The sequence below is a fragment of the Lutra lutra genome, chromosome 18 (genome assembly GCF_902655055.1).
Source record: "Lutra lutra chromosome 18, mLutLut1.2, whole genome shotgun sequence".
NCBI lineage: Eukaryota > Metazoa > Chordata > Mammalia > Carnivora > Mustelidae > Lutra > Lutra lutra.
In genome coordinates this window covers 39795445-39814864 of record NC_062295.1, presented here as the reverse complement: position 1 = coordinate 39814864, position 19420 = coordinate 39795445, and the positions used below count along the sequence as shown (strand labels likewise).

The following is a 19420-nucleotide window of genomic DNA, read 5'->3' as shown; positions in this document are numbered from 1 at the left end:
CTTAAAAAACCGAACCAGAATGGGTTTCAAAAGCAGTGTTCTGCCTTCTGTAATGTGTGACATGTGACAAAGTTTATTGTCTTATTAGGCCATCCAGTGGTGCTACCATTCGTAATCCCCAGATACTTTTTTCCTGAAAAAGTTAGTCTTCAGAATGGTCTGAGGGCAGTGAGCCCTCCTGCCGTCAGCTGGAGCTAACTGCTGGTGTCTGCAGGGTTTTCTCTGCAAGTTGTGTCGTCACCAACTGTGAATATGTGGGCGGGGGAGGGGGGCACGGGGGATGCTCCCAGGGCATCTGTTTTTGCGGGAAGAGGTGACCAGCCATTCCGTATGTAGCACCACTTCCTAAGTGAACTTCAGTCTTGCTTGGACTTGCTGAGAAGAGACTGTGAACTGATTTGAGAGAATTTTGGTAAAATGCATACGAGAGTAGGTTTTCTGGTGTGTGTTGAGTGTGCCCCTCTTGCACACGTTATCTGTCACAGGTCACCTGCTGGTGCAGACGCTGCGAAGGATCGGCGGCTGGGGATGGTCTGTGTCCAAGACACTGTTGTCGGTCCTCTGGTTGGCTGTGGTGGCTCCAGGTGGTTATTTTGGCTTTCTCTGTCAGCACTCTTGGCAAGTCTTCGGCCGTTAGACACCTACAGTTAATGATTGATGTAGCCAAATGGAAGGTTCATTTGAGGGTCCCATGTTTTGTTCCTTGATCTAACACATGTCATTGCCTTAGACGTGCTAACATACATGCTCTGGGTGCATGAGCGCTCATCGTTTCCCTGCTGTGTTGGGTCCTGTGGATGTCCAGCTGCTCTGCTGAACTGGCATGGAGAATGCATGGGTTTGGGGTTTCCTCGTTCATAGCTCGTTCTGTGTGCTGCTCATGTCCCCCTCGGGACGCGCCATCCCTAACTTCGTCTTCACATACTTACGCTGTATTTGTTAGCGGATGTCCTTGTGCTTCTTGCTTGACCTGCACGAAAATGGTCCATTTAGGCGTTTGATTTTCCAAAGAGCATGTCTTTAGAATGTTCGGTGTTTTCTCTTTCAGGGAAGGCAGCCTCTGGAATATTCTGGTGGCTAGGGATTGGATGGTACCAGTTTGTTACTTTGATTTCCTGGCTGAATGTGTTTCTTCTTACAAGGTAAGGAAACCAATATCATATCAATTTGGTGGGGTTTTTTTGTTTTTTTTTTTGTTTGTTTTTTTAATGATTTTATTTATTTATTTGACAGAGAGAGCTCACAGTAGGCAGAGAGGCAGGCAGAGAGAGAGAGGAGGAAGCAGGCTCCCCGCTGAGCAGAGAGCCCGACGCGGGGCTCGATCCCAGGACCCAGGGATCGTGACCTGAGCCGAAGGCAGATGCTTAACCCACTGAGCCACCCAGGCGCCCCTCAACTTGATGTTTTTAAGAGCTGACTTTGTGCTCATTGCAGGATATAATTTGATTTGTTGTTTTTTTTAAAATAATGATTTGGTTTATGTTTACATTGTTTTTATAGTTTGGTATATTAACGTCTTGTCTTTTTTATATCCCTTTATATTTTACAAAGTGTTTTCGTGTTTTTATGTAATTTTTCAAACTATTCCTGTAAGAAAGGAAAGGCAGCTGTTATTCTTAAAATCCCAGTGGATAGGAGTTAAGGATTTTGTCATGGATTATGCAGATTGGGAGAGGGTCTGGCTCCCACACCCCCAGCCCCGGGTGAGTGACTATAGTGGGCCAGTAGCCAAGGTCCTTTAGTGCCCAGCACGATGCCGTACAAATCCCTAATTAGTGAGTGTGTTTGGTTGTTACTGTGGGCCAGGACACTGTTTCATAGACAGGTCCCTGCAGACCTTGTAGATAACACCAGAACTGCGTTTCTGGGGCACCTGGTCGGCTCAGTCAGAGGAACGTGAGGCTCTTGATCTCGGGGTCCTGAGTTCGAGTCCCGTGTTGGATATGGAGCCTACTCTAAAAAAAAAAAAAGCAATTGTAACAGCATTTCTAATACTGTAGACTTTCATTTTAAGATAAGGGCGAGGTTATTTTGTGTAAAATTACCCAGAGAGATAAAGTAGAATGGTGACTCTGTTATATCCAAGTTAAGTTTTTCTTTTTGTTCCTAGGTGCCTTCGAACGATCTGCATGTTTTTAATCTTGCTCATTCCATTATTACTTTTACTAGGTAAGTAAACTTTGACTTAGCTCCGTGATGAGTATCTGCACACGAAGATGTCAGTGAGGGGAGAACTTAGCATTTCAGTGCATGTGTCACAGAGCCTTGTCCAGACACACGCATACGGTTGGCCCCTGTCCCCTTCAGGTGCAGGTCTGTCCCTGTATGGCCAGGGGGACCTCCTCTCAGGCCTGCCTGTGCTCAACTGGACGCGCATGTACGGAGCCTGGTGGGTGGGCAGCCCCGAAAGCACGTTCACACCAGACACGTCTCACCTGCACCGGCCACTGGAGGTAACCACACAGAAGCCCTCTTCTGCGGCGTCCCCCTCTGTGTTCTGCAGAGAGCAGGCGCCCTGGTTCAGAAAGTGTTGTTAAATGTCAAATCCCCAAGCTTTATAGCTCCTTAAGTGTTCTGAGGTAGTTCAAGTAATGCATAGGTAAATAATCTCATTTAGTTAATATTAACTTAAAAAATAGTAGTATGTATTACTTTGGAAAATATAGAAAGTAAGAAGGGAAGTCAAGCCCCCATAGTCTGCCCTGTAAGGAAAATCCCTGAGGATGGGCACTGTCCTGTCCAGTCCTTTAGCATGTCCACACGTGTGGTAGGGACATTCTGCTGTGATACTGTGCTCTGTGTCTGTGCCTGAAAGTGCCCTGAGGTTATTTGATGCCAGGCCTGATGTCTCCTTTGTGCTGCTGGACTTGCTCTCACTGTTGTAGGAGGGAGACAAGGCTTATCACTGGCATCGGATGAGTGAAGTGGAAAGGGAGATGACCTTGCTGTCTGGACAGTGTCGCAACCACGACGAGAAGCTTAGAGAACTGGCTGCTGTGCTTCAGCATCTGCAGGCACGGGTGGACCAGATGGACGGCGACAGCGAAGGGACACTGTCCTTGGTTCAGCGTGTGGTAGGGCAGCACTTGAAGGAAATGGGTGCCGACAGACTATCGGGCTCTCAGGTAATGCTGAGGGGTTCTCAAGTGTTTGCTTTCTGTTTGGGGATGAACAGGAGAGGCGCTACTGTGACAAGTGGTTGTGCTTTTTGGCTCTTGGGAGCAGTGTGCCGAGGGCCAGGGCCTTTCCTGATGCTTGCCGGGGACCGGGAGCTGCAGCCCGAGGAACACTGGCAGAGTAGGCATCCCGCTGGGGGCCGGGGGGCTGGGAGCAGCGGGTGTCGGGGATAGAGTCGCCGTGGGAGGCTTGCTCTTGGGAGCCACAGGTCCTGGTGCCGTCTGTGAGTTGCTCCGGACCCGCATTTTACTTTGACAAAGGATTGAACCTACTCATTCAGTGAAGTTTCCCTGTCAGCTGTGATTTGATTTGCATTTTGTGCAACACTGATTCGAAATGTTCACATCTGTGATCAGTCTCACAGTAACGAAGTTCAGAGGAGTTGCTGTTCTGTGTGGAACCCTGAACAAAAAATGTCTTGTTTATTTAGTATCCTTGACGAAAGAATCGTCAGTTTTCCCCAAAACTGGTGCTTATTTTCCTAAGTTTCAAAATGAGTATTTATTCAACATATAGGTATGTTGGAAGGAAGTCTTTAAAATATGTGTTGCCTGTTGCGCGAACAGCCTGCTTCTCCCTCAGTGTCTTGTCTCAGAGCCCCTCCCCCTCAGTTGTCCTCAGCACAGTAGAGGAGGAACTGCCAATCCCCCTCCCCTGCCTGGTGCAGTCTGTCTGCGGCCCCGGGGACTCCCAGGCCTCCCCAAGGTCCTGCACAAAGCTGGGTCCTGCCGTGCTCTTGAGCAGGCCTGTCTCTCGTCCCTGGAACCTTCAGCTAGACTTGGCCCCAGGCCGAGCGTCCCCAGACCGGGTGCCCCCTGACAACCACCTTCCCTCCCACCTTTCAGGTTACTATCTTCTCACCTGTGACGGTGAATGAATGGCCCTTGTCTTGACTCTGGTCTGGCCTGAGGCGCATCAGTAGTTGTCACTGTAATGTGCTGATAGCACGGGGACCTGAGGATACAGGGCATGCTGACACCTTCTCTGCATGGCCCCAGGTGGCCATACGTGGAGTTTCCGCATCTGCTCAAGGCGCACTTGGCATCCTGCATTGATTCCTCGGTCTTTGCTGCTTTTCAGCTGCTTGACCCTCAAACTGAGATGACTTTGGTCAAATCCAGTTGACACAGTTGTGATCGGCCTGTCCTTACTGGTTGTTTGACAGCTTTGTTACATGGAAAGGGTGAACGGAACTTAGCTGGTTTTTTGCAGACAAGTTGGACCAGTAGGAAGGGTTGAAGCTCATCCATCTCAAGGGAGATGCTGTTTGGAAAAAAAAAAAAAAAAAAAAAAATAGCTGGACTGTTGTAGGTGGCCGATCATGAAATCTGTCCCTGTGGGCGGGATGTTTCCTAGGTGAGTGTAGAGTCACGGCAGGAAACGTGTTGATCTTAAGGAGGGTTTCTCAGGTGAGGCATTCTGAAATAATTGTCCCCACCACAGGGATGATACGGCTGTGAAATCCTAATTCTCTTGGCAACCTTCAGTTGTGGTGATTTCTTTCTCGTGCAGAGAGAAGAGATGAAGGTTAAGAAAAACAACCAAGCATCAGTTGTGTCGTGTTCTGTGAACTCTCAAATCTTACGCCGTCTGGGCTCACTTTAGAACTGGGTTCTGAATTGGACTAGTTGAGTACAGCTTGAGCGTCGTCTTCTCACCCCGTTCTCCGGTGTGTTCCTGTGCGCAGGTGCGCCTATGACACTAATCCTGTCTCGGGCGTCCCTCGATCCCAGGCTGGCTTCTGAAGCGGCCTGCGCTCAGCTCACACTGGTCCCCCCCACCCCAGCATGTGTTGGTGCCACGCATCTGCACCGCGCCGTCGAGCCCGCCACCAGCTGCCTGGGCAGTGGGAGCCTGGCTTCCCAGCTGCACTGGCGGACAGCCGAGAGAGTGGACCCTCTCATCGTGGTGCAGAGTTAGGTGGCGGGCAGCACCGGTGAGGAAGCTCCCGGCGGCGTTCGTGGCCACCCTTTCTGTGTGTCAGCGACCTGGGTTTGTCTGTTGAGCTAGCCTTCATCCCTGTGCTCTGGTTTATCTCGTTTTTAATTTGTTTTTAGGTAAGCCTCTCTAAATTCATTGTGGTTATAATTTGGAAGAGATGGGGTCTGATTAATAAGCATGACCTCCAGGAATGAAAGATTCAAATTACTTTCTGTTTCTGTATCTTCTGGCCTGGGTCTCAGTCTCTTCAGGGCGCCCGGTGCCCATCCCTGCCTTCTGAGCGGATGGTTGGCAGTGACTTCTCCAGAACAGTATCTGACAATCCGCATGTACCTCTCCCTTCTAAGAATTGCTGGACAAGTTGGCTGGGCATAGGTTAAGCAAACCATAGTTTTTTAGCAATTCCCTCGCTTCTCTGATACGCTTGTTGCTCTCTTATTTCACGAGCTGGAGGAGTAGCTTGTGTGTTCAGTGCTAGGAAAGGCCCTTGAGGCACGTAGGAAACTGTGCTGCGGGGCGGTGCTCTGGTCGGGTCCTTCCTAGAGCCTCGTCATGTGTCGCACACTGTGTGTGAGCTCGGAGAGCGGGTCAGATGTGTCTGCCCTCCCTCACGTGGGGGGCTGTCCACATGGCGTGTGCGCACTTAGGTGAGGGGTGGATGTGTGGACACTGAGGGGCCCCCCTGAGGACGCCAGGCCAGGCTGTGACCAGGCGGTCTCGTGTTTGGGGTTCTGTGTGGAAGCAGAGTAACTCCCACTTGTGTTCCTTTCCAAGAGTGACGCTGTGACTGTCCGCCAAGAGCAGGAGTTGCGCCTCTCCAACCTAGAAGACCTTCTTGGAAAGCTGACGGAGAAGTCTGAGGTATGCGCCTCGACCTTCCCTCTGTGAGAGGGCACCTGCATCCGTCTGTGTGCTCGCACTCCTCAGTCTGCGGGGAGAAAGCTTTCTCAGTGTTGCCTCCGCCCCGGGAGCTCATTATACGATTTGCACAAGGGTGTCTTTTTCATGGACTCCAAGAGAAAGGCATCTTTTCCAGGGGACCTGAGCAGCCCCTTTTTCTCCTTGAGGTCACACAGCCTCCTGCAGAGAGACTTTGTAGAGCAAGAACCTTAGACAGTGTTAATTTTCTATTGGAAAAACTGTTATTGTCAGATATTGGTGGGGGCTGGGGGTGGCTGGGATGTTTGCACTGATCTGAGCCACAGGGATAGTGGTGCGCTCTGACATGTTGGATTCGGGGCTGACATGGAGCAGCGTGGGGGTATTGGGGCAGCTGTCTTGTTCCTGCACGTGGAACCAGGTGAGTCCCAGTCACCCTCTGACAGCAGGATCTGTGGTATCAATGGGGAGGGGATGGCTGGAGAAGGAAGCCAGAGGCCAGGAGCGTAGTCCTTGCTTTGTTTTGTGCTGGGGGATTCTGACCTCGTTCAGCTGGAGTTTGAATGGACACGGCTTCCCCACGTGGTGTGGTGGTGTCAGCCCCCATCTGTGAACAGACCCTGTTCCTGAGTCCTCTCTCCATGTGTGACTCTATCACGGTCTGGTCCTTCCCCTTTCAAAAACGACTTCCCAGAGGCGCCACCGGTGTTCTCTGTGGCCTGGGTGCTGGTTGCAGGCGCTGCCGTTTCGTATGTCCATCAAGGTGTTTCGTGTGATTTCTGCACCTCTATGAATATTTCTTGTATGTCTTCTTAGGGTTTATTTTGAGGGATGCCTGGCTGGCTCAGTTGGAAGAGCATGTGACTCTTAATCTTGGGGTTGTGGGTTCAAGCCCCATGCTGGGTATAGAGATTACTTAAAAAAACAAACAAAAAAAGAACGGTATAATCCTTAAGAAAACAACCAAAAAAACCCCACATTTATTTTGAAAAAGTAAAAATCCCTTGCCTTCCAACCAGCAGGCAGGTCTGGGCTTTGAACTAAAGGGGGAAAAAAGTCACGGGTAAATACATGTAGTTCCATATAGAAATAATGTTAAGTGTGTGATTTATGAAATGTTGGTATATAGCTCCTGTTTAAACAGTTCTTTCTCATACTTTTTAGGCCATCCAGAAGGAACTAGAACAGACCAAGCTGAGAACAGCTAGGTAGGCTACTTTCAGATGAGTTAATACTGGTCTTGTGTTTGTGTGAACGCAGCAGACGTCCCTGAGGGGGCGCTGTGTGCACCGTGCGTTCTGGGCTTTCTGGTGGACATGCTCCCAGCTGTGTCTTTCTGGGTGGCCCTTGGTGCCACCCGAGGACCAAGAGCCTTACTACCAGGGTGCTCTCAGAGCCAGGCCAGGACCCTGGTGCGGGCAGACGTCTGCACCCGGGCTCGGTGTCACGGCAGCTGTTCAAGCATGTGTGTGGCTCTGTGCACCCATGACCTATGTTTTGGCAATCTGAGTGACCCTCCTGTCCCTGATGGTTTCCTGGGGGTGTGGTACGTGGGCTGCTTTTGTCCATCCCCCTGAATTCTCCTGGAAGTGTGGCCTTGCCCTTTCCTCGATTCACTCACCGCACCTTTCCCCACACCTCTCATTTTATTGACATGGACTCTCTGCACCCCCCGCCATGTGTGTCCAGATGGGACACCTGTCCTCTCCTGTTGCTCTAGGGTCTCCTGCAGCTCCGCTCAGACCAGACATGAGCTTTAACTAAGCACCATCCCATCTCTGGCTCCTGTGTGTGTTAGAGACCCTATGTTACTGCAAGTCCCATGTATCCTTCCCGAGGGATAGATTTGAGTGTTAATACATCTTACTCCCTTCCAGACCCTTTACTGCCATAAATAGGTGTGTTGGTATGCTGACACACAGATCCTAAAAGGTTTATCCTGAAGTCTGCTTTTTTGAGGAATGAATTATTGGTGTCTCACCAACTACACTGACTTATTAAAAAAATATAATATTGCAATATATTGCATCATAATGTATAATTCCTATATAAAATGGAATTATTAAACTGAAGCCATACATTTTTAATTCAGTTATCTGTTCCATTAGCTTGAAAGTTTCATATTCAACTTTATGGTGATTATTGATAAATATTGTCTCATTTCTGCGGGTGCGTGACTGGACACGAACGGGGTGCTTGGACACTGCGTGGACTGGCAGGGGCGGGGTCTCTGTGGGCTCTGACTCGAAGCTGATGGTTGGTGTCCACGTTAAGGTGGGACAGGTGGAGGCGGGTGTAGTCTCCACTGGTCTGGGGTGGCGCCGGTCCCCGCCGTGAGTCTGTAGCCACGTTGATGCGTGCGTGACTGCTGACAGCGGACTTCTCTCCTCCTCCCTCCTCCCGTGCACTGACCAGCGGTGCTGAGGAAGAGCAGCGCCTCCTTTCTGTGGTCACGCACCTGGAGCTGGAGCTCGGTCGGCTGAAGTCCGAACTGTCCAGTTGGCAACATCTGAAAAGCAGCTGTGAGGAGGTCCGCAGCATCCACGGAAAGGCAAGTTGGAAAGTCTTCTCACAGAAAGGAGAAGAACTCTTGAAGTTTAGGTTTATTAAGTTGATTTCAACTTTCTCTAGAACCTTTATCTTCTTACATATGAAGTGTTTAAACATCGGAGACAAAGTAGTGAATCCTGGGATTTCCTGTGACTCGTGAACGCTTCCCTGTGCTGCTTACCACGCTTCTTCATGTGCACATGGCCACATGCCAGCCCGGCGGGGTCACGCTGCCTCTGCCTCGTGGGGTCGCGTGTCGGGCGCGTTGGGCCCCACGCCACCCGTACAGAGAAAAAGTCCGTACGTTCGTACGTGAACAGCTGCGTGCAAACGCAGCCATGAAGGTTCCACGGCAGACGTCATCGCGAGGCAGAGGTGGATTGGCGGGTTGGGAAAGAGGAATTCCGACACAGGTGGGACACTGATTTCTGCCCAGCAGAGAGCTCCTGAAGTCACCAGGAGAGGGGACAGTGGGGACGTGGAGGAAGCATTCCCCTGACGGCATTTGCGAGGAGAAGGACAGGGCTCCCGGGCTGGCCTGGCGGCGGCGTGAGCACCAGCAGCATTTTGGGGGTGTGCCGTCGAGGGGTGCAGAGCAGTTACGAAGATGCACACTCTTAGCCAGTAGCAGCCATACTCTCGGGGCTCCCCCAGCAGAAGTGGAAGCGCTGGCAGGCGGGGATGGGGAGGGCGTAGTGTGGTGTCCCTGGTGTGCGATGCCCTGCAACTCTGAGGGGCCAGGCTGGACCTCCCTGCGTTATTTCTCCCCTGCATGTCTCTTATGCCGAGCGACAGGGGGTGTGGAAATGACGCGCAAGGGCGTTGTTAGCGAACGTGAAGTAACACCTTAGTTGTTGGTGTGGCTGTTTCCTCGCCGGCCCGAGTTCAAAGACCAGGGGCTCCCCTGTCTCCGCACCGACCTCCGGGGTACCCTGCGCTGAACTCCTGCTGACGAGGTAGACATGAGCCTCTCTCGCCTCAGCTCCCCGGGTGCTCTTCTGTTCCCGTTGTCTGTAACCCAGCATTTCTGGAGCGGTTCTCAAACTGTGAAGCAGGAGAGTTGTCGCAGTTACAGGATGGATATTTGAGAAGCCTTGTGAGAGTTTCGAGGTGTTAAGGTGACTGGAGAGGAGTGTTGAGGATTTTGTTAGAACAGTTACTTCACGTTCTGCTTGCGTGTGGTTTTCCTAGGTAGATGCCCAGGTCCGAGAAACCGTCAGACTCCTGTTCTCGGACGGGGAGCAGGGCGGTTCCCCAGATTGGCTGCTGCGGGCGCTGTCTTCTCGGTTCGTGAGCAGGGACGACCTGCAGGCTCTGTTACGGGATTTGGAGCTGCAGATCCTGAAGAACATTACGCACTACATCTCCGTGACGAAGCAGGTTCCGGATTCTGAAACTGTGGTGTCTGCTGCCAAGGAGGCGGGGGTTTCGGGAATCACGGAGGCGGTGAGTGTGTAGGAGACTGGGGTGCCGTGCGTGTTGTGCCCGGTGACGCCACAGGCGCTCAGTAGAGCCCCGTGGCTGGGACCCAGCTGCTCGCATCCCAGAGATCCCGTCCACCTGGGCGGCTGTAGAGCAGCTGCAGTCACAGAAATTGCCCAGGAGCGCGGTGCTGAGCTGCTGTCCCAGACCCTAGTCCTTGCTTTACTCTGGGGAACCCACAAATTCTCCCGCTCAGGATTGTTGTGGCTGTGTCAGCCCTGGGTGACAGGGCAGCCCTGTCCCATGTCCACACGAAGGCCCCTGCAGTGGGGGTACAGGACTGAACCCCCCCCAACCCTATTGCCCCCAAATACAATTAACTGAAAATGTGTTCTTGAAGGAAACGTCTGGCTTTCATTTTCCCATTAACGCTGAATCTTGTCTTCCCCACGGTGCCCTTGGCTCCGCCCAGCAAGCACGCGTCATTGTCAACAACGCTTTAAAGCTGTATTCCCAGGATAAGACTGGCATGGTGGACTTCGCTCTGGAGTCTGGCGGTGAGTGAGCTCCTGCTTACTGAGTACAACGGTCACCTGGTGGCCAGCTGCTGCCTACCTCACTCATAGGCAGTCTGGAAGCTGATGCTGAGAAAGAGCATCATTCCAGGGACGCCCCTCCCACTCTCCATCTAGGGAACTGTCAGCCTCTCCCGTGGACAAGCTGCTGGTGACCTGTGTGGCTCTCACATAGGTTGGCAGAAGCCTGTGTAATTCCTTGCATCAGTAGAATCCCAGGCTGGGGGCATTTGAAAACTTTTGGGTTCTTCTGGGTATATCAGAGTTTTCTGACGCAGAAGCATTGGTTGTTTATGATCTGGCGTGGGGTCAAGTGTGATTTCTCTTTTTTTTTAATTGAAGTGTAGAAGTGCCATAACAGACGCTAGAGCAGCAGTTCTCAGACTATTTCCCAGAGCGCTCGGTGGCGTGAGCACATGTCCCTCCAGATGTCCAATGAGCAGCTGGTTCATGCCTGCTGCACACCGGGACCAGCCCCGTGGGAGCCTTCCCTCCGTGGGGGCGACGGGTGGCAGAGAGAAGGCTGCCTGTGATACCTCACCATGAGCAGAGCTGTGGGGCTTGAGTTCTGCAGAGACATGAAGGGGAATGTGGCGGTCTGTTAAGTTGGGGCAAGTGGTGTAAGGCACCGGGCTTGGGCCTCCATCCTCTGGGCCAGGTGTGTGTGAGCCACCAGAATGGCACTGTAGGGAAGCGTTGTGGTCCACGTCTTCTGTCACCTGCCCCTTTGGTGATGTTTGGGATGGTGCCCCAGGATCAAGCATGGGAGCGGAGCGTTTCTTTGAGGAAATGGGTGAATGTCCCTACTGCATGAGGGGTGAAGGCTCCAAGGGACATCACGTATGTTTAGGGGAGGTTTTGGTATCTACCATCTGTGTCACCGAAAATTGTGGTTTTCTGAGTTTTTAAAATTTAGGACTTGAAGATCAATGGCTAGTGAACCAGCATTTTCTCAGAGAAAGGAGGTTCTTGATGCATGGTAGCTGATGAAAGGGTCAGAGAGGCCTGTAGGGCAGCTGTGACTTGGTTTACTCTCCCCTGCCAGTGTGGCAATCCGTGTGATGCCCCTGGTCAGGAACTGGTCCCTGCAGGCCCTTCGCTGGCCTGAAGCTCCGCTGCGCGCGACCCCCTTGCCCTACCAGCATCCCCAAGTCAGGAAGGCTCTGAACTGTTGTCAGCGTATATTTTGTGGAGAATGACTTTTTTAGAATATTAAGTGATTTTAATTACACATTTTTGAAATGCAGTGATTTAGGAAGAAACTATTTCAATTCAGAGACATCAAATGCTGTTCTAACCATTCAGCTGGGTCATTGTTTTCTCGGGAGCATAGCTGATCCTGACAGACTTGTACATCCTGTAGAATTGTGGTAATTTTGATGATGCTAAACCAAAGGGTCTGTCATTACTCAGGGCATTCGTTGACTCTGTAAGTTAAAGGACTATTTTTTATGGGGTCCATATTTAAGGATGCCAACTTTTTTTTATTATTTAAATGAGGCTAGAACATTTAAAAAGGTAATCAAGAGGTTCAGAAGTTCAGGTCTGTTGATCAGCAAGGTCCAAGCCATCTTGATTTGTTTAAATTCCTGGTTCTGCTGGCTCACGATCAAAGGACGAGTCAGATTGCAGCCCCACAACTGCCTTTGTGGGGGCTTTAATGGGCCCCCCCACCTTGGCAGTCCCCCCGCCTGGAATACAAACTTCTCAGCAGCTTTTATTTTATACTATTTTTTTATCGAGTATTTGTTGTTGCTTCCCACACCATCTTGTCATGGCACCAGCACCCTGTCTGCCTGATTTCCTGTTGAGGGGCCAATTGGATATATTTTTTGTTTCGTTTTGTTTTTCTTTTTAATGGAGATAGAATTTACATAAGCTAATCTTCACCCTGTTTGAGCATTGGGATTCAGTGGTTTTTCAGTGTAGTCGTTCTGGAATACTTAGGTCACCCCAGATAGAGCCCTGGACCTGTCAGGTTAGCAGACGTGGCCCCCGACCCCGCCCCCCCCCCGCCCCCCGCCCCCGAGCAGCCGCTGAGGTCTGCCCGTTGTCATGCTGGGGACGGTTAGCCCTCTGACGACACACACCTGTCAGGGAACCATAGTGCCTGTCGGAGCTGCTGCTCTTTCTTTTTTTTTTTTTCTTTTTAAAGGTTTTATTCATTTATTTGACAGAGATCACAAGTAGGCAGAGAGGCAGGCAGAGAGAGGGAGAGGGAAACAGGCTCCCCGCTGAGCAGAGAGCCCAATGCGGAACTCGATCCCAGGACCCTGAGATCATGACCCGAGCCAAAGGCAGCGGCCCAACCCACTGAGCCACCTAGGTGCCCCTGCTCTTTCTCTAGTAAGAGGCACGGAAGCGCATTCCGAGTCACCGCTGCTAGAGTGGCAGACAGGCTGCTGCTTTGGGGTGGCGCCTGTGTCCCCCGAACTTGGGAGATGTCCATGTGAGGCTGGGCTGACCGTGAAATCAACTGCTGTTTGTCAAAGTGGAAGCTTGAGAACGTTCAGCCGTTGCAGCGAATCCCTGCCAGGTGGTCCCTGCAGGGGGTAGACCCCTGCCCGAGGGTCAGGGGCCGTGGTTGGGGGTTGCTGAGGTGCCTCTGGGTTGGGGGTCGGGGGTGGGCACAGATACTGAGGCTGCTCTGAATCTTGTTTTAAGGTGGGAGCATCCTGAGCACGCGCTGCTCTGAGACATACGAGACCAAGACTGCGCTCATCAGCCTCTTCGGGATCCCGCTCTGGTACTTCTCACAGTCCCCGCGCATCGTGATCCAGGTGAGTCCCGATCTGGCTGCCCCTCCCCTGTGTTGCAGGGGGTAGCCAGGAGCCGCTCTGTGGCCGCCCGTGAGTGTGGCATGGTGTGTGTCCCTGTGGGGGGCTGCTGGCCCGAGGGCTTAGCTCTGGGGGTCCGCACACCCATGGGAAGGTGCCAGCACCCTTGTCCCTCTGGTGCATACCTGCAGCGCGGCCCGGCCCCACTGATGGCTGCAGGGGTCCCTGCTGAGGTGGGTTGTGCTTCCCTGCTCGTTGAAGGGGCAGAGCGGGTGGAGACCCCTCCCCTGCGCCACTGTGTGTGGCACCTGGCTCACACCAGCTGGTGGGGCTGCCCACGCTCCCTCGGGGCGTCCGGGGCCACCCATGGGCTGCACAGCTGCTGCACGAGGCTCATGTCACACAGTCAGTTACAGAGGCTGGGGAGGAAGGACTTACATCGTCACCTGTGTACATTTATTTCCTAAAGTGCTGCCTTGTGTGACCGTTCTGAAGAAGAGTCAGATGATTCCTCTTGTGTGAAATATCCTCATGGTGGTTGTCCTTTTCTTTGAAAACAAGAGTTTACTAATTCATCTGACCGTGAAGTATCAGTTAACTTAAAATTTCGATGCCCTGGTGCTGTCGGCCTCCTCTGGTCCTTGGGAACCCGGCTGTGATGGGTGTGCTCTGTAGATGGAGCACCTTTTCCTATGTTTGAGGACCATGTAAATTTACTTTTTTTAAAATATGCTTGCCTCGCCCAGTTTTATTGAAGGTGCCAGCTGTCGTAAATGTTGGGAGGCTCACTCCCGTACTGGAGACGGCCCCCCTCTGGGGCTCAAGCTGCACATGCCTTTCCCCAGTTTGTCGTTTCATTTTGCTTATCGTGGTTTTTTTACTTTGCAAAAAGTCTTTCGTGTTATTATTGTTTTTGTGTTTCTGTATTTCAAGTTTTAAAATGTCAGGTGCATTCTAAAGAGCTCGTATCCCTGCATTTGACCCTTCACAAGGGGGTTTGAGCTGAGCAGCCACCCTTCGGGCAGGTGTGTGTTTATAAACGAAATGTTGTCAACAGTAGGTTTCCTCTTCCTTACGATTTCCTTCAGCTTATGTCATTGTAAGAATACAGCAGATCACTTGCGTCTATGCCATGTGTTGATTGACCTCCTGTGATAGGTGAGGCTTCTGGTCACCTGTGGGCTGTTACTGGTTAAGTGTGTAGGGAGTCAGAAGTTCCAGATGGAGTTCTCACAGTGCAGGGAGGGTCAGTGCTCCAGCTTCCACATGGATCAAGGGTCAGGTAGACTAAGTCGTTGTCTTCTGCCTCTTCCCTAGCCTGACATCCATCCAGGTAACTGCTGGGCGTTCAGAGGCTCGCAGGGCTACCTCGTGGTCCGGCTGTCCATGAAGATCCGCCCCACCACCTTCACCCTGGAGCACATACCGAAGACGCTCTCACCCACGGGCAACATCACCAGCGCCCCCAAGGATTTCGCCGTCTATGTGAGTGAGCTGGCTCCCGTTCTCCTCCTCTTCCCGCTCTGGGACCTGCCTGGAGATGAGCCTAGTGGCAGAGGCTGGCTCCTGTCCCCTCCCCCCACCAAGCCCCTCAGTGCTCAGCAGATCTGATGCAGAGGGCGCCATCTCAGTCCTTCCCTGGGGAGGCAGCTTATACAGAGTGTGTTTGCTGTCCCCAGCCTGTGGACCTGCCGAGTTCTGTTTCCAGAGAACGTAGGGCCGTTGGGCTGTATACTGTTTCCTGCTCAGTTGACAGGACATTTCCCACACACAAGTTGAAAAAAGAGCCCCCAGAAAAGCCATTGTTCATGCTGCGTCATTTTCTGCTCTCTCCTTTCTCTCTAAAAAATACAGTCAAGAAAACACAGTTCATAAAATTCTGTTTCTTGGTGTAAAAAACCAAACTTTCCGTAGATATTTTTTGATGGCAATTAACTTTTTTTTTTTTTAAGATTTTATTTGCTAGAGAACGCACAGAGCAGGGGGAGCAGCAGGCAGAGGGAAAGGGAGAAGCAGACTCCCTGCTGTGCAGGGTGCCCCATGCGAGGCTCGATCCCAAGGACCCTGAGATCATGACCTGAGCCACAGGCAGACCCTTAACCGACTGAGCCACCCAGGTGTCCTGATGGCATTAACTCTTTGCACATATCTTTAAATAGCACAAAATACCATTTTGTAGCTAAACCCGGATGTATCTCTCCAGTTTGCCCGCTGTGACTTGAGCTCTCCCTCACTCCCTCAGACCAGGCGCTCACAGCCCTGCGTGCCTCACTGCAGAGGGGGCAGGCAGGGCATGAGCGTCTGCAGGGCACCTGACCCCTTGCTGCAGGCGGGTGACCAGCACTGACCTCCCTGTGCCCTCTTATTCTAATCTCTGCTAACTTGACAGGTGAAAACCACATATTTCATCAATGTTGCTGTGCATTTCACACGTACTTTCCTTTGTTCTTTGTAGGTCCATTTCGTTTTTATTCATTTATCTTTTGGGATCTTAGCTTCCTCATGCATACCTGAGCTACTCTGTACAGCAACGCTAGTCAGGGGTCACGTACAGACGCACTTCCCGGTGTCGGTCTCGATTCTGCATTTGGCCACATGTGCCCATGGCCCATTGTTGCCTCCATGCATCCCACACCAGGCAGTCCTTCCCCGTGATGACGCACTCTAGCAGTCACCTCTGTTTCCTATTGGTGACTTCCTTCTTGTGGCAACACACACAGCACAGCCCCGCCTTCCCTGTCTGAAGCATGTAGTTCCCTGGACAAAGCTCCTTCACACGGCTCTCCCTCACAGAACCTGCTCATCTTCCCTGATGGAGACTCTGCCCCCACTGCACACCAGCCCCCGGCACCCCCGTCTGTTCTTGGTATGAGGTGGCCCGCTGTCCTTTTTCCAGGCTCCTCAAGTTCCACTTGGGGCATTGAGGGCACTGTGAGCCACTGGGTGACGGTGGGGTCTGTGCGGTTGGACATTCAGTCCCATGTCTTTCGTTAGCTCGCCAGTTGTGCTGTGGTCTTGCCTACCTGTGTGACAGGAGGCGTAACAGCTGCCTCACGGGGCTGCCGTGATTGTGTGAAGCCCTTAACACAGTGCAGAGCATTTGACAGGACTTCTGGGGAAGACCATAGTGATGCTTGCCTCCTCCCGTCCTAACGAACGGCAGTGTCCTTTTTCCTTTATTTGATGACTATCTGGTTTTGGTTTCAGGGATTAGATAATGAATACCAAGAGGAAGGGCAGCTTCTGGGACAGTTCGTGTATGATCAGGAAGGGGAGTCACTCCAGATGTTCCACGTTCTGGTAAGAACTTGCACTGCTCCTGGGGGCCTGTAGGTTCCTTCTGTCCTGTGGGCAGGAGAGCTGCCGGGGTGCACGTGGGCGTCAGCGCCGGAGGAAACTGGAATCTGAGCTTCCTAGTTCTTCCCAAACGAGCCTTTGTAGTGTATATTTTGCTCTGCACACAGGCATCCTGTTTTTGATGCTGAAAGTAAATCTGTGGCTTGTGAGGAATCCGTTTCCCTGAGCTCTGTGTCTGACGATAGATGACGGAGTTGACACGGACACTGAATTTCCCACATGGCTACTTCCTGTCAGATGGCAGAGTTGGGGAAGTGACTGGGCCTGGGCTGTTACTGTGAATCAGGTGTTTCCCCTCCCCTTTCCATTTCAGAAGAGACCTGACGGAGCTTTCCAGATAGTGGAGCTTCGGATTCTCTCCAACTGGGGCCATCCTGAGTACACGTGTCTCTATCGGTTCAGAGTTCATGGAGAGCCAGTCAAGTAGAGACCCTCCTGTGGTTCTTGTACATTTTGTATATACGGGGACAGCCTCAAACACTGGAGCCCTTCCTGAACCGGGCACGTGGAGCACCGGGAGGACGCCACCCTCAATAAACGCCGCCCACTGCCAGTGGGGGCTGACGCCTGGCTCGCTCCTCTGTCCGCAGGAAACCCTGCCTGGCGAACGCCTGGCTTCCCCGAGACCCGCTGGCCACGGCCCGTCTCTGCGGGAATCCGGCGGAATGCGTAGTTGTTCTGGGGGTTTGTTTTTGAACAGAAAGCTCTTGATACTTGTATACACCCGGCATCAGGAACAGAGCAAGTGAAGTTAAAGGTCAAAGTGTTCGTGAAGGTTTGATATTTAGCCTTTCACTGGCCCGTCTAAAGGACTTTGGGGGCAGACCTGTTTCATCTGTTCCATCCAGCACACATTTCTTTCAGGGAAAAACGTCACCAAATTTCAGAGTTCTGAACTCCTTTCCTTTAGGAGAAGGCTGCTTCTTTATTCAGCACCAGTAGTTCGTTTAAGTTCCCAGATGGAGGAAGGGAATAATTTTTTCTACTTAGTTTGCTCCTGCTTGAGAAAGACTTTCAGAGTCAGGCCTGGATGTGTTGTTTCTGTTCAGAATCCGGGATGGGTTGGTTTGTTGTGGGCTTGAAGTGGGTCTGATTTGAGAAGGGTGGTGGTCTGGATCTCAGCCAGTGCTGGAACAGAGGGCTCAGGTCTCAGCAAATCTCCGCCCTTTGGGGCCACCCTGGAGTTGGACCTCACAGTGTCTGTAGGAGCCCAGAAATCCAACCTTGGGGATGTCATCAGGTTTTGTTTTAAATCTTGCTGCAAAGTTGAACACTAATGTGCTCCCAGTCTTTCAGAATCTTCAGTTTTTACTCTACTGATGGTTCTCCAAGGACACTGTCCAGTGTGGCAAATTCACCATTACGTTGTAGGTTTATAATTTTTCTTACGGCGGCACTTTCTTCCTGGCTTTCGTCGGGATTTGCCTCTTAATACAACTGTCGGCCATTCTCAATTCCTAGGAGACTTGTTTTGTTTATAATTAATATTTAATATTTAGACTATTTTACTGAGCAGACTTTATAAATGAGATATTTGCAAGGCACTTAAAGTGTTACAGATGTTTTAAAAATTATTTAAGTTTTATTGGGTGAAGACCGTTCTTTCCGTGTTCTCATAAACACTGTATTTTCAGAAACAGAAAGTGATGGTGCTGACTGGGGTTTTATGTGTACTGCACAACTGTCCTCAACTCCATACAGTAGCATTTTTTTTCACTCTTAGAATTGGGACTCAATAATGCCTATGCAGTTTAGTTGGATAAAATGTATACAGATGTTTCAGATATTACAGGATAAATATATAAGTCAAAATTTCCTATATAAAACTAAATTTGGGAGTTGGGGTGGAAATATTTTGAATATTTATTTTTAAAGATGCAGAATAGGACTTTGTGCACGGTATTTTTGTAAATGCTTTTCAAAATACTTGTCTTTGGTAGTGCTGCTTTTGCTGCCACCAAATTGATGCTATTGAAATGTTTCAATAAAGAGTTTAAATTTTTAAAAGTGCATGTGATGTTTCCAGTGAAGAATAAACTCTTTCTTCTGTTTGCCTTGTTCCTGTCCCTGGGCGGGTGGGGGCAGGACTAGTGCATTTGCATATTCCTGCGGCCTCTGCATTCTGGGGTTCCAGGTCAGCCGCCCTCTAACATGTCATCAGGGCGACTGCTACTGAAGGCAGGTGTGGGACACAAGCTCATTTTCAAGCCTACCCTGGGGGTTGGTGCATTGAGTAAACACTGTGTGTGGGTCACTGAAATAAGACTCACTGGTGAGCAAGGACCAGGTGCCTGTCCTTCAGGCTGCGACAGGGGAGCACCGTGAGTCTGGAAGGGACCCTGGAGGCCAGGACAGCCTGGGGCTCGGTCCAGCCTTGCTCCTGCCACCCCGACAGTGGATTTTCAGGGGCAACGAGCATTCCCACGTTGTTTCCATACTTCTGTATACCCCTCTGCCCACTAGTAAAAATGTGCATATCCTCCTCCGTCACTGCTCACACAGATGGCGGCGGACTCAGCCTACTCTTTCCTGTCTCCCTTGTTGTGGTTATGGAACGGATCTTGGACATCGCCTATCTATAACGAGCTTGTTTAAAAAAAAAAAAAAACCCTACTGGGGCACCTGGGTGGCTCCGTGGGTGAAGCGTCTGCCTTCGGCTCAGGTCCTGGGATCCAGCCCCGCATCAGGCACCCTGCTCAGCCAAGAGTCTGCTTCTCCCTCTCCCCCTGCCTGCTGCTGTCT

The 19420-nt window shown here is 51.3% G+C and overlaps 1 protein-coding gene and 1 non-coding gene across 8 annotated transcripts in view; both read left to right on the top strand.

Moving 5' to 3' along the window:
- The window catches only part of SUN1 (Sad1 and UNC84 domain containing 1), a 52855-nt gene extending 34170 nt beyond the window's left edge, over positions 1-18685 (top strand). For 6 of the 7 annotated variants that reach the window (XM_047713588.1, XM_047713585.1, XM_047713591.1 and 3 more), the window contains 14 exons: positions 486-584; positions 1049-1142; positions 2111-2169; positions 2308-2453; positions 2886-3125; positions 5893-5979; positions 7162-7205; positions 8413-8548; positions 9739-9993; positions 10442-10526; positions 13209-13324; positions 14639-14806; positions 16529-16621; positions 16992-18685. In XM_047713588.1, the coding sequence (XP_047569544.1) occupies positions 486-584; positions 1049-1142; positions 2111-2169; positions 2308-2453; positions 2886-3125; positions 5893-5979; positions 7162-7205; positions 8413-8548; positions 9739-9993; positions 10442-10526; positions 13209-13324; positions 14639-14806; positions 16529-16621; positions 16992-17105 (1736 nt within the window). In that variant the 3' untranslated portion in view covers positions 17106-18685. The remainder of the gene's footprint in view (positions 1-485; positions 585-1048; positions 1143-2110; positions 2170-2307; positions 2454-2885; positions 3126-5892; positions 5980-7161; positions 7206-8412; positions 8549-9738; positions 9994-10441; positions 10527-13208; positions 13325-14638; positions 14807-16528; positions 16622-16991) is intronic. The other variant, XM_047713590.1, reaches the window with a different exon arrangement.
- TRNAK-CUU (transfer RNA lysine (anticodon CUU)) lies at positions 6831-6903 on the top strand. Its single transcript has one exon. It is a non-coding gene; the product is annotated as a tRNA-Lys (tRNA).
- Positions 18686-19420: the final 735 nt, after the last annotated feature.